The following is a 14,899-nucleotide window of genomic DNA, read 5'->3' on the forward strand; positions in this document are numbered from 1 at the left end:
AAAATCCATAACTTGAAGCAAGAGATTCTATGATAAAAAAATAAGAGACTTAAATCTTCTGCCATATAGTGTTACAGTTCTAGAGACTATAGATTTTAAAGAAAAAAAGTTTCTATGACTGCAACACCATGGTATAAAATTCAATTACAAGAAATGGTTACTTAATTGATTGATAATATTTAGAAACACTAAGGGATACATATGTAATTTCAAAAGGGCTAGCTAGAGACATTAGATGGGGACCTCTTAATATATCAATAGTTTAAAAAAAAGAATAAAGCAATAATAATTCCCTCTCCCATTCTTATTTAAAAACCTTGTATCCAACACCTTATTGAAGCCAAGAAAAACCAAGTGTTTATATACAATAATAATGTTTAGGTAGCATCCACACTACAAACCAACATCATGACAATGTTATCAAACTATTTCTATTCACTCTCACAAACTCCTCAAAGGCTTAGAAAAAGAATGCTAGCAACATGGACACCAGACCAAGAATTCAACCAAGTGAGACATAGGTCTGGTGCAGACATGAAAAGGAAGCTTAATTGGTATGATCTTGTAGCTCTTGGAGTTGGAGGTATGCTTGGTGTTGGTGTGTTTGTTACAACCGGTCCTGTTGCTCTTCATCAATCCGGTCCTTCGGTTTTTATGTCTTATATCATAGCAGGAATATCAGCACTTTTATCTTCTCTTTGTTACACTGAATTTGCAGTTCAAGTTCCAGTTGCTGGAGGAGCTTTCAGTTATTTAAGATTAACATTTGGTAAAAATAAAAACCATCTTCTTTTATTATTGAAAGCGGATGTGTCCAACATGTGTCGTTATGTTAGTTATCTGTGTTGACGTGTCAGTGTCGTGTCTGATATTGTGATGCAGGAGAATTCTTGGGTTATTTTGGTGGGGCAAATATACTAATGGAGTATGTTTTTTCAAATGCTGCTGTGGCTAGGAGTTTTACAGAATATCTGAGCTTTGCTTTTGGAGAAAAGAATCCAAATGTATGGAGAGTGGAAGTTCATGGATTGCCAAAGGATTATAACATGTTGGATTTTCCAGCAGTAGCTCTCATTCTTCTCCTTACTCTCTGCTTGTGTCATAGGTTTGGTTAACTAGTTTTAGTTGATTTTGAAAATGATTCTTTCAAATTAATGATCATTCTTATTGTTTTATCGGTTTCATTTCAGTACTAAGGAAAGCTCCATATTGAACCTAATTATGACAGTGTTCCATGTGATTTTCTTTGGATTCATTATTGTGGCTGGCTATTGCAATGGAAGTGCCAAGAACATGGTTAATCCAAAAGGGATAGCTCCTTATGGTGTTAGAGGTGTTCTTGATGGAGCAGCAATAGTTTACTTTAGTTATATAGGCTATGATTCAGCTTCAACCATGGCTGAAGAGGTTAAAGATCCTTATAAGAGTCTACCAATTGGAATTGTGGGTTCAGTTCTTATAACCACTTTGCTTTATTGCCTTATGGCTCTGTCTTTGTGCATGATGGTTCCTTACAATAAGGTCAGTGATGTGATGTTTATGATAAAATCCAAAAAGTGCACATGATGTGTTTGTTGTTTTGTATTGATCATAAAGATGTATATATATGTTGTTGATATGGTTAATAGATATCAGAGAAAGCATCCTATTCAATGGCTTTTCTCAAAGTTGGTTGGAGTTGGACAAGCAACATTGTTGGAGCAGGTGCAAGTTTAGGTATAGTGGCTTCTCTTCTTGTTGCAATGTTAGGACAAGCAAGATATCTTTGTGTTATAGGAAGGGCAAGGCTTGTTCCATCTTGGTTGGCCAAAGTACATCCTTCAACAGGCACTCCATTGAATGCCACTATCTTTTTGGGTAAGCATTCTTGTTTTTCTCGTCGATATCTTATGATCAAGTCTTTGAAGTATCAGCGCTCAGTGATAAGAGTTTGACTTTATTTACGCAGGATTTTGCACTGCATCAATTGCGCTATTCACAGAGCTAGACATTATAATAGAGTTGATTAGCATCGGGACGTTGATGGTGTTCTACATGGTAGCGAATGCCCTGATATATCGTCGCTATGTAATCACGGGCGGTACTCCGCCTTTACACACACTCTTGTTCCTATTTCTCCTCTCCCTCACTTCCTTATGCTTCTCCATAGTGTGGAAATTCAAGCAGCAATGGTGGGGTCTATTACTCTTTGGTGGCTTCATGATCACAATAATAGCCTTTTTTCAACACATGGTACCTTGTGACAACACCCTTGTACAACAACAATATGCTCATTGTTGGTATGTCCCATTCATGCCATGGCCACCATCCATGTCCATCTTTCTCAATGTTTTTCTGATGATGACGCTCAAAACACTCTCTTTTCAACGATTCGCTTTGTGGTCATGTTTTATTACCATGTTCTATGTGCTCTATGGTGTTCACTCTACATATCAAGCTGAGGAGATTGAGAATCTGAGTGGTGTTAATCAAGTGGTTATGAATTTGAGTGTACCTAACTTACAAACTAAGGTGGAAATTCAAGTGCTTTAGTTAGTTAGTTGAGAGAATTTTTTAAACAATGAAGCAAATTATTCTCCTGCACACTAAAATTGTACATATATATTGTGGGATAGAATGATGTTTGATTTTCTTGAAGAATGTTTCTTTGGTGATAATGCTATATATATCTTGTAAGGATTTTGACCATCTTTAAAGCTTGCATCAATGTAGTATAAGCTGAAAAATTGAGAGGAAAAAAAAGTATTTTTCAAACATAAATCAGCACCATTACATATGTTTCGGACACATTATGTAAAGAGACAAATTAAACAACCCAAAAATCATTCTTTACTAACGACGACCCAAAAATCATTCTTGTTAAATTTCAATTTTGAAGCTCGGCTCAATTTTTTAGTTTTTTGAACAGTCCTTGTTAGCACTACAACTCGGCACATTAAGTGCACATGTCATCTTACTGCGTCTATGTTCGGTAAAATGGTGACTCGCGTAGCATTTTTCCTATTGCGATTTTGTGAAGATGTTATTTGTAACTTCTTATTAGTATATTAAGTGGGAGTATGAGTCTCGTATTATATGAAAAAACAGAAATACATTATAAGTGAGAAAATTCATAAACACAGTATCTTGAGATTTTGGGTTAATATATGGTATCCAACTCATTTAAAGTGAGTGTGTAAAGTCCAATGCGATGATCATCTTAGGTTGAGAGTGGGAGTTTGTGGTTCAGCGGATGTATTTGGTGGGTGTGTGTCAGAGTTATTTGGTTCAGAGGGTTGAGGGTCAGATGGTGTTGGGTTTGGTTGTTCTGTGGGTGGTGAAGTGACTTCTGGTTCAGGTGTGGTTTGTGTTGGCTGTTGTGAGGCCAGAGTCTGAGCTTGAAGTTGGGCCAAAGTGGGAGATGAGGGGTCAGAGTGTTCTGTGTCTGATGAAATGTTGAAGTAGGGGGTGATTCTGGAGAAGAAGATGAAGATGGTGAGGTGGTTTCATTCAGCATTTCTGCGTCAGAAAGAGGTAAGGTGGTGGTGGGAAGGTTAAATTTCTGGGATGGTTGATGAGATGTTCTGGTGGTTGAAGGAGGGGTTTCTGAGTTAGTGTAGATAGGTGTTGGTTGAGGGATAGAAGAAGCAATGGGATGTGTTTGTGCAGAGGGAGCAAGAGAAACAGACTTACCAGAAGGCCCATGCAGAGGTGCTGGAGGTCTTGATCCGGAGGATTCTCCTAGTCTTGCCTTCTTCGCTTGCTTCGCCTTTTCAGAGGGTCCTCGTGGACGCTTCATGAAGTTTGGAGGCTTATCTGGTAGCTGGCTTATGTTGAAGTCTGAGATATCCACTCCTTCTTTCTTCAGATCATCTAGATAATAAAGGATTACTTCTCGGGGGTCTTCCTTTGAGAACAGATAGAGTCCATTGGGGATCTTCCTCTGATCTTTGAGAGCTTCCCAGGAGGTGTCCAAAGTAGGTTTGAATTTGACTTGATCCAGAATCCCCATGCTCTTCAGATTTTTGGCGTTGAGAGGTTTTCCAGTGTCGATCATCACGTCGTCCATGAGTCTGAGCTTTAACAGGTGGTCCACAAGGCGGCTTTCAATCAGAACGTCAGAGATTAGCCTTCCCAGAGGAATGTAGTTTCTGGGCTTCATGTTGTTTCTTGTATCTCGTACAGAATCTCTGAGATACTTGAAAAGAAGTGCTGGAAGGCAGAGCTTTAGACCCTCGTGGATGCAGTACAGAATGCACTTCTGGTCTGTGTTGATGTAGTCTGAGGAGTTTGAAGTTGGACGATGATGGATGGTACCCAGAATGATCTTCAGCCAGACACGGAGGTTCTGATGTAGCTCCTTGTTCTTGGAGAGGTTGCCTTCAACGTTCTGCTTGAAGATTGTTGGGTTAATCTCATGGGACATGTATTTTGCCCTAGGATTAATGTTGTAGATTCCTCTGCCTCCATCTTTTTCCATGCCCAGAAGAGCAGCAATGGACTTCTCAGTTATCACCATTTTGACTCCCATAACATAGGAGACAATGAAGTGATCATCAGCATCAGCGAATCTCCAGAATTCCTTCACTAGATTTGTGTAGACAGGACCATACAAGCGTTTGAAGTAATTTCCCCAACCTTGATTTCTGAGTTCTTCAGTGAGGTCAATGCCATTTCTTCGCATGTTGTCAAAATCCACCAAGGATTCACATAACACTTCCAGTTTCTCAAATGGCGTTTCAAGATTGATGTGAGGCTCACGATCAAGAATGTGAGGCTCTTTGTAGATGGGAGTTGTGACTACACCGGTAACCGCTGGGTTTGGGTTGCTTGAACTTGGAGCTTGTTCGCTTGAATCCATTTGTTGAGAGAAGTTGTAAATAGATTGTTGTTGAGCATCCATGAATGTTGTTGAAAGTTGGGATGAAGATGAAGAATGCTGCAGGAGTGCCTTGAGAGAGCTGAGCTTGCAGAGGTTTAAGAGTGCGTGAGAGTGAAAAGTGTGCAATGTGTGAAATGAATGTGTTTAAATACCCAAATTAGGGCGCATGCAAAACGACACACAAAACAGAGTTTAGAACAAAAACCAAGTCAGCACGTTTAGAGGGAAAAATGATTACAGCTCATTAATGATGCCTAATCCCAACAGTCAGTACACTGCTCGAGGAGATCTCAAGAGACTATTCCTTGATTTCTACCAGACAGCTGTCTAGAAGTTCCAAGGTCAGACGCAAGGTACTCCACGTGTTTGCTTTATCTGATCTTCAGGAATACCAAGGGATTGATTCCTGGAGATTTCTAACTCAGATAACTTCTAACTTGGTAGGAGTATCCGAGTCAGAGGCAGAATCCATTGTGTTTACATCAGAATCTCATTTTACAAACTCAGAGGCACATATTATTCAGGGCAATTTTGAATGTTCAGATTCTTTAAGATGAAGAGGAATTTATCTTCAGCTAAGGGTTTAGTAAAGATGTCAGCCTATTGATGATCAGTATCAATGAATTTCAATGTTACTACCCCTTTCTGAACATAGTCTCTGATAAAATGATGTTTTATTTCTATGTGCTTAGCTCTGGAGTGTAAAATAGGATTCTTGCTTAAACAAATGGCAGCAGTATTATTACAGAAGATAGGGATGTTACTCTCAAAGATTTGCAGATCCTCTAATTGATTCTTCATCTAGAGCATCTGAGTAGTGCACAGAGATGCTGAGATGTATTCCGCTTCTGCAGTAGACAAGGCTATGGTTGATTGTCTTTTGCAGGCCCAGGATATCAGATTCTTTCCCAAGAGCTGACAATTTCCAGATGTACTTTTTCGTTCCATTCTGTCTCCTGCGTAATCTGCATCACAAAAACCAGATAGTCTATACTCTGATGTTTTCTCATACATCAGGCCCAGGTTAGGAGTTCCTTTCAGATATCTGAGAATTCTCTTAACTGCTGTTAAGTGAGATTCTCTAGGATCTAATTGAAATCTGGCACAGAGACAAACACTAAATAGAATATCAGGACGAGTAGCAGTCAGATAGAGAAGGGAGCATATCATACCACGATAGAGCTTCTGACAAACCTTTTGACTGACTTCTTCTTTTTCAAGAATGCAGGTTGGATGCATGGGTGTCTTTGCAGGTTTGCATTCATCCATTTCAAATTTCTTCATAATGTCTTTTATGTATTTACTTTGATGAACGTACGTGACTTCTGAAGTTTGATTGATTTGAATTCCTAGAAAGAACTTTAGTTCTTGCATTAAGCTCATTTCAAATTTTGCCTGCATTAGCTCAGAGAATTCTTGACATACAGAGGCGTTAGCTGAACCAAATATGATATCATCAACGTATATCTGACATATCATGAGATCATTATTAATGTTTTTACAGAAGAGTGTGGAGTCAACTTTTCCTCTAATAAAATCATGTTCCAGAAGAAAAATACTTAACCATTCATACCAAGCTCTGGGAGCTTGTTTTAATCCATATAAAGATTTCTTAAGTTTAAAAACATGTTCTGGACACTTTGAATTTTCAAAACCTGGAGGTTGGTTGACATACACTTCTTCTGATATATAACCATTAAGGAATGCACTCTTGACATCCATTTGATACAATTTGATAGAATGATTTATAGCGAATGATACAAGTAAGCGAATAGATTCTAACCTGGCGACTGGGGCAAAGGTTTCATTGTAGTTAATACCTTCTTGTTGACTGTAACCTTGAGCCACCAGTCGAGCTTTGTTTCTGACAACTTCTCCTTTCTCATTCAGCTTGTTTCTGAACACCCATCTGGTTCCGATAATGTGAGTGCCTCTGGGCTTAGGAACAAGATCCCAGACGTCGTTCTTTATGAATTGATCTAGCTCTTCTTGCATGGCTAGAACCCAGTCGCTATCTTGAAGTGCCTCATCACAGGAAGTAGGCTCGATCAGAGATACTACTCCCAGAGGAGTTTCTTCAGGAGTCTTGAAGGTAGACCTAGTTCGGATAGGTTCGTCCTTATTTCCCAGAATCAACTCTTCAGATATGTTGAGGAGACTTTTAGCTTTCTTTGGGATTGCTGGGGAGTTAGTTCCTTCTGAAGTTTGAATGGCAGTTGCTTCTGGAGCTTTAATCTTCTCGTCAGAACCTGCAAGAGTGATCTCCAGATCTGCAAGTTTCTCAACTAGCTTTGAATTTTCAGGGTCAAGCTTATCATCAAATCTGACATGAATTGATTCTTCCACAATTTTGGTTTATGTATTGTATACTCTGTAGCCTTTAGAGCGTTCTGAGTATCCTAACATAATACCTTTTTGTGCTTTGGAATCAAACTTGTTCAGATGTTCTTTAGTATTTAAAATAAAACAGGAACATCCAAAAGGATGAAAATAAGAAATGTTTGGTTTTCTTCCTTTACACAGTTCATAGGGAGTCTTCTCCAGAATAGGTCTTATGGAGATTCTATTCTGAATGTAACACGCTGTATTTACAGCTTCGGTCCAAAAGTGCTTAGCCACATTTGTTTCATTGATCATGGTTCTGGCCATCTCTTGGAGTGTCCTATTCTTCCTCTCTACAACTCCATTTTGTTGTAGAGTTCTAGGGCAGGAGAAATCATGGGATATTCCATTAGAGTCAAATAATTCCTCAAAAAATTTATTTTCAAATTCCCCACCATGATCACTTCTGACTTTGATGATTTTAGAGTCAAATTTGTTTTACACTTTGGAACAGAAGCTAGTGAATACAGAGTGAGACTCACTCTTGTGCTTTAAGAATTTTACCCATGTCCAGCGACTGAAATCATCAATAATGACTAGTCCATATTTATTTCCATTGACTGATGTTGTTTTCACAGGACCACATAAATCAATGTGAAGAAGTTCTAGAGGCTTAGAGGTAGAAACAATATTTTTCTTTTTGAAAGATGTTTTTAAAAATTTTCCTTTCTGACATGCTTCACACAGAGCATCTGAAGAAAACTTCAGCTTAGGTAGACCTCTGACTAACTCGAGTTTATTTAGCTGAGATAATTTTCTCAAGCTAATGTGGCCCAAGTGTTTATGCCATACCCATTGCTCTTCGTGAACAGACATCAAACATTTCACATTTTGTTCTTTTAAATCAGAAAGATTTATTTTATAGATATTGTTTTTCCTCTTGCCAGTGAATAGGACAGAACCATTGTTTTGATCTATGGCTTTACATGTTTTTTGATTAAAGATTACATCATATCCGTTATCACTTAATTGACTTATTGATAACAGATTATGCATTAATCCTTCTACATATAACACATCAGATATAAAGGGAAGAGTACCACTACCAATAGTTCCGGAGCCTCTGATCCTTCCTTTCTGGTCTCCTCCGAAGCCTACGAATCCAGCATCTTTAAGTTCCAGGCTTTGGAACATAGACTTTCTTCCCGTCATGTGTCGCGAGCATCCAGAGTCCAGGTACCATGACTGGTGTTTTAACTCTGCTGCATAAGATATCTGCAACATAAACAATCTTATCCTTTGGTACCCAGAGTCTTTTGGGTCCTTTGTGATTAGTTTTTCCAGAGTTTCTTAACACTTTGGGTTTTCTAGCACTATTAAGTTGTTGCTCTTGTGTATGTGTATAGTGATATGAAAATCGAGATTTAGGTTGGTCATTAGTAGAAGTTTTATCTTCACTAGGATCATACCTAATTCCTCTTCTATTGCTCTGACTGACTCCATAAATCATGGATGCCATTATACTCCTCCCTATCCCATTTTTCAGAAACTTTTGAAAAGATTTTTCATATTTATAAATTATTGTGTTTGAAGTTTGTGGAGCTTGAGATAACGCTTCTTCAAGTTTTGAGCAATTTTTCTTTGTTGCATCTCTTTCTAATGTCAAAGTTCTGTTTTCATCTTTTAGTTCTAAAATTGTTATCTCAAGTTTGCCACATTCTTCTAATGTTTCTTCAAGAACGCCTTTTATAGATTTAAATTTTTGTTTGAGTTTCTGATATGAGCTGAGAGTTTCAGACAGACATGATTCTAGGTCAGATCGAGAGAGTTCAGAAAATACCTCTTCTGATTCAGATTCTTCATCTGAAGTATTCTTGGATGTGGTAGCCATGAGTGCCACATTAGCCTGTTCATTAGAGTCTGATTCTGATGAGTCAGATTCGTTGTCATCCCAGGTAGCCATCAGTCCCTTTTTGGTTTTGAGGGAATTTTTCTTGAAGTTCTCTTTTCTGGAACTGTCTTTCTTTAACTTGGGACATTCGTTTATGTAGTGACATGTTTCTTTACATTCATAACACGTAATATCTTTGTTAGATTTACCTTTTGAGGCTCAGCGACAGAATCTTCTTGTTCAGAGTCATCAGCGTCTTCTGTTTCGGCCTGGAAGGCTTTGTTTCTGTCAGACTTGCGCCTTTCAGATATGGACCTTAATGCTACAGACTTGATTTTCTTCTGATGCTCATCTTCCTCCAGTTCTATCTCATGACTTCTAAGTGAACTGACAAGCTCTTCAAGGCTGATGTTGTTCAGATCCTTTGATAGCTTTAAGGCTGTGACCATGGGTCTCCACTTCTTTGGCAAGCTTCTGACTATCTTTTTGACATGGTCTGCAGTTGTGTATCCTTTGTCTAGCACTTTGAGACCTGCAATAAGAGTTTGGAATCTAGAAAACATTACCTCTACAGCTTCATCATCCTCCATTTTGAAGGCTTCATATTTCTGGATTAGAGCCAGAGCCCTTGTTTCTTTGACCTGAGAGTTTCCTTCATGAGTCATCCTTAGGGAGTCGAGTATATCTTTAGTTGTTTCCCTGTTGGTGATTTTTTCATACTCATTGTAGGATATGGCATTGAGAAGTATCGTTCTGGCTTTGTGATGATTTTTGAATTCGCTCTTCTGATCATCAGTCATTTTACTTCTGGGAACGGAAACTCCAGCATCTGTTACAGGAGGTTTGTATCCAACTGTGACAATGTCCCAGAGATCAGCATCATATCCCAGAAAGAAACTTTCAATTCTATCTTTCCAGTAATCGAATTTCTCTCCATCAAAGACTGGAGGCTTAGCGTTGTAGCTGTCTCTTTCATTGGTGTTGGCCATAGTTTTTCTCGTTTTGGATCTCTCTACACTGTTAAGTGTTCGATTAGAAAATCAATAACATAGCCGAAGCTCTGATACCAACTGAAGGTGAGAAAAACAAGAAAGGGGGGTTTGAATTATTTTAGAACATAAAAGCTTTTTCAAAAGTAAGAACACACATAATTTTATACTGGTTCACTTATAACACAAAGCTACTCCAGTCCACCCGGCCAAGGTGATTTCGCCTTCAAAAAGGACTTAATCCACTAATCTTGAAAGATTAATACAACCAAACATCTAAGAGAGTGATCTCTTAGTCCTCCCAAGTATACAGACTACGCAGAGTCACTTGAGGAAGAAAAGCAATTTAGCAAAAATAGATTTGTAATCGAGAGTGCTTCTAAGAGTAAGCAAATATTACAGCAGAATAAACAAGTTAGTGTTTTCACGTATGAGCAGTAGCTCGTGAAAAACTAAGAGAGAATGTAAAGAATTTTCTGTGCATTGTTGTGTGTCTCTCACTGAAGTAGGTTGTCCTTTATATAGTGGTGAAAGGACCGTTGGAGTGATGACAGAATATTGGCCTTTGATGAGCATTCAATGTCATTACTTCTGTGTTTCTTGCCATAACCAATTTGTCTCCCTGAATAACTTCTTTCTAAAAATACCTTCTTTCCATTTGAAGAAATTCTTTCCGTTACTCTTTCTGGATTTGGAGAATCTTCGTCAGAGTCTTTGTTATCTCGGAGTTTCTGTGTCAGAAGGAGATTGCGTTGAGGTTACATCAGAGCTTCTAAGAGTACTGGTCTTCTAGATCATCAGAACTAAGTCCAGTGGATGTTTAGAGCTTCTGGTTATTTCTACTGTCTTGTTTTGCTCAGAATCAGAACTTCTAGAGCGCACTTCTTCTTCAGATGCTTCTGATCTTCTATTACTTTGTTTTTTATCAGAGTTTGTATCTGATAAAACGATCAGATTCCTTTGTTGCTGTTCAGAGTCCTGCACACTTAGAGAATTTTTGTTAGGGTGCCATTTTTTGTTTCATCCTTTGTTATCATCAAAATCCTGGAATTATATTGTAGAACACATTTTGTTTTTACATATGAGTCTCGTATTATATGAAAAAACAGAAATACTTTATAAGTGAGAAAATTCATAAACACAGTTTCTTGAGATTTTGGGTTAATATACGGTATCCAACTCATTTAAAGTGAGTGTGTAAAGTCCAATGCGATGATCATTGAGCTCCTCATAATCCAACAGTGGTATCAGAGTCTGATTCGTGTAAGAGGCTGACTCCTTGTAACGGAAGTCTTCTTGACATGGTGGTGGTCAGGCGACGTGTTCCGTTGAAGTGCATGTGATGTGGTAAGGGTGTCTAAGTGACTTGTTTTGTGCATTTTATGGAGAAAGTTAAATCAAGTGATAAGTCTGAGTCGAGTGAAAGAAGATGAATCATAAGACAATTGCTATAATCAGACAATGGTTGGACTTAAGTGTATGTAAGACCCCAACTTTGACCCTAAGATCCCTCATACAATTTCATCATATGCATTAAGCAATGGGATCATACCTTGGCATCCTCCTTACCCCTCTCATTGGGTTTGTTTTGGGAGAGATCACCAAGCACCATGTGATTGTATCATACTTGAATATTATCATTTTACTAACCAGAATACCAAAAATATGTCTTTGCATTTGCCTAATTCTTTTGTAGGTAAGGCATGATCACCATTGATCTATCAAATTCATATCTAAGGTTTGAGACCCTCATGACAAAGAGCGCAACCATGAATTGATCCAATAATGGTTATGAGAATCATATATGAGTCCCAATGATTTCTACATATCATATTGATCAAGTTTTCTTCGAGAGTTTAAGGGTGATTTGCCTTGGGAACCCTAGTTTGACTGGGTATCTTGAGTAACTTCTCCAACAAACCATCTCACCAATTGATCAAATTTCTCAAGGGGCATTTCAAATTACATCATCTTATGCATATATGATCTACCATGAGCCAATAAAGTCAAGAGAATTGAAAGTTATCAAGTTGGTTGATGGTGGTTGGCCAGATGAATTCATCTGATCAAAACTGGGTCTCCCTTGACCCTATCTCCTACAATTTTTACCATATGAAAATGATTCCAAAAGTAACGTTACTCTAAATGACATTACAAACAACTTTCATGTTTAGACCTAGAGCTAGTTTTGTTTGGAAAATTATTTTCTATGTTGAATCATTATAGGCCATTTTGTCTAAACCATAATTTGAAAGTCAACTTCCCAAGGCCATAACTTGCTCAATTTTTATGAGATGAAAGATTTCCAAATTTCACAATCAAATTTAATATGTCTACTTCAACTTTGATGTATGGAGTGAAAGCAAATTCAACTTTTATAAGCATGTGATATGAGAATACATTATAGGTCATTTTTTACCTATACCATTGAACAAGTGATTTTTCCAAACTTCAAAAATGCATAACTTCATTTCAAATCCAAATAACATGAAGTTGGTGACCATTTTGAAGAGGTATTTGAAATAGCTACAACTTTGATGAATACACTTTTCTCATTTGAAGCTCACATAAAAAAGTTAAGTAAGGTGGAATATTGAGATATATGACTTTACACTTAGAAAAAAATTTCAACATGTTGAAATTTCCAAACTTCCACCTCAAAATTCACCATGATCCAAGCTCCAAATGAAAAAGTGTTGAACATCAAACTTATTCGCCTTGATCCAAGCTTTCCAAAGAACCCAAGTTCATGCATTTTGGATGAGGTTTGCTAGGGTTGCGCACGACTTTAATAGAGCTGCATCATTGGAGGAAATCAAATGTACAAACTTCATTTCACATTGCCGTTCTATTCAAGCTTCATTCAAACTTCAACCTGGTTGATTTTGGACCTTAATGCATTGCCTCATGGGCCTGTACATGCCCATGTACTCGTGCCATTCACATTGCTAAATTTGGACAAAATTTCAAGTGTGCAAATATCACTCTCTCATGCTACAAATACATGACCTCTGTGCTCAATTCAAACAGACCTTGCGCGCCAACTTTGCCCCCTAATTCAAACCCTCTCATTCTAAAGGAAAACCTGAGAATTTTCAATTTAAAAATTGAGTTTGAATCTCAACTGTTGGAGATTCAAAAACTCCAGGATCCAAAGCCTTACACCCTTGCTAATCACTTCCTGCAAGCTTCTCAAGTGCGATCAGATCGTGTTTGAAGCAAGCAACATCAAGTTCTGCACAACATTGAAGGTAATTTTAAGAAAACTTCATCTCTTCGATTCTCCATGTTTTTTGTTATTTTCTGATTTTTCTTTTATTCCTTTTATTTTCATTAATTCATATTAATTTTAATATTGATCCAAAAAGTATGAGAGTTTCACCAAAAAATTTCAAAAAATTTCCTCTTTCATATTTTGAATTAAAATTATTTTTTTGGATCATTATTAATATTTTTTATGACTTACTTGATTTTGTGTTTGTTTTTAATTGTTTAAAAATACTTTGTAAGTCTTTAAAAATTCTGAAATTTTTTCTCCAAGGTCGTTTGACCTTGTTTGACCTATGATAAATCTCATGGCCATTTCTTTGTTGTTTTGATGAGGTTTTAGGAATTTGACAAACCATATTTGATTTAAATGTATTATTTTAGTATTTTTAATTTAAAAAAATGCCAATTAATTGTGTTGACCTATTGTGATGATTTGTATGAGTTTGACTCTTGTTGTTAGGCATTGGTCAAGGTTGATTTGACTTTGTCAAGTTAATATCATTGGATTTAGGGGATTGATGGAATGTACATTCCATCTCCCAAAATGAATGGATGATATTAATGTGGTAAAAGTCCTCCTTTGACCAATTTGAGTTTTGATCCATTCCCCTCCCTCTTCATCTCATTCTCATTTTTTATGCATTCATCTCATTTGGCCTATGATATCTCTAAGTACTAAGGCTAGTTGATTGCAAAATCAACATAAGTATGGATGGGATTAGGCCACCTCTTTTGCATATTCTTTTTGTGTGTGATACGTTTCATGAGCATATTCCATTATACTATGTCTCTAACATGCATTAACACCAAAATTCTATTGCCCGACCTCAAATAGTTGTGACTTCTACATAAGTCCAATTACGATTGCTTAACATAGCGCTAAATTTGTGACACAAAAAGGCATAGCATTCTAGTTAGTGAGATTGTAAGTCTCCCCTCTTTCGTGGTATTGTATGGAAACTTGGCCTTTTTTCCTTCCTTTGGAAGATGTCTTGGTTCAAGGATCCATGCTTGTGATAAGTGGGATGAGTGTTCTCCAAAGAATGACTTAAAATGAAAAGCAAAAGCAAACCAATACTAACTTCTAACTCATTAACAACTAACATTTAATTTAAAGCCATTTACTTTAATGTAATTTAATTTTAGTCTTTATTCATTTGCCATTATTCATACCATTCTAATTGTTTATGTTAATGCAATTTTCATTTTTGTCCACTTAGACCATATAGTGTGATATATCTTGTTTGTGTATATTTTGTTTGTTTGTGTGGTCCTTGACCATAAATGTACATAATAAGAACAAAAACCCTAAAAGACTTTTGTGTGAACTGTTAACTTGATCTTGGACCAATTGGACTTAGAATTTAGGCAACCTTCCTATGCTAAAGGATTTGGCCAATGCCAACTTTTGTAAAACCAAGTGCTTGCAATTTGAAACTTCATCTAATACTTCATTCAAGATCCCTTTGAGTTCATCTACAACATGATCATTGTGAAGCTGTTATTTTGAACTTGTGACTAGTGGAATTCATTTGTTACATGGGCCAAATTTGAAGAAGATCATGG

General features: G+C 37.2%; 1 protein-coding gene across 1 annotated transcript; it reads left to right on the forward strand.

The window, feature by feature from the left end:
- Positions 1-330: 330 nt before the first annotated feature.
- Positions 331-2,606, forward strand: LOC127074253 (cationic amino acid transporter 6, chloroplastic). The gene is made up of 5 exons (XM_051015555.1): positions 331-769; positions 883-1,105; positions 1,191-1,521; positions 1,629-1,857; positions 1,949-2,606. The coding sequence occupies exons 1-5, from the start codon at positions 409-411 to the stop codon at positions 2,530-2,532; spliced, it is 1,728 nt and encodes a 575-aa protein (XP_050871512.1). The 5' UTR covers positions 331-408; the 3' UTR covers positions 2,533-2,606.
- Positions 2,607-14,899: the final 12,293 nt, after the last annotated feature.

Source organism: Lathyrus oleraceus, chromosome 4 (assembly GCF_024323335.1).
Source record: "Lathyrus oleraceus cultivar Zhongwan6 chromosome 4, CAAS_Psat_ZW6_1.0, whole genome shotgun sequence".
Classification (NCBI taxonomy): domain Eukaryota; kingdom Viridiplantae; phylum Streptophyta; class Magnoliopsida; order Fabales; family Fabaceae; genus Lathyrus; species Lathyrus oleraceus.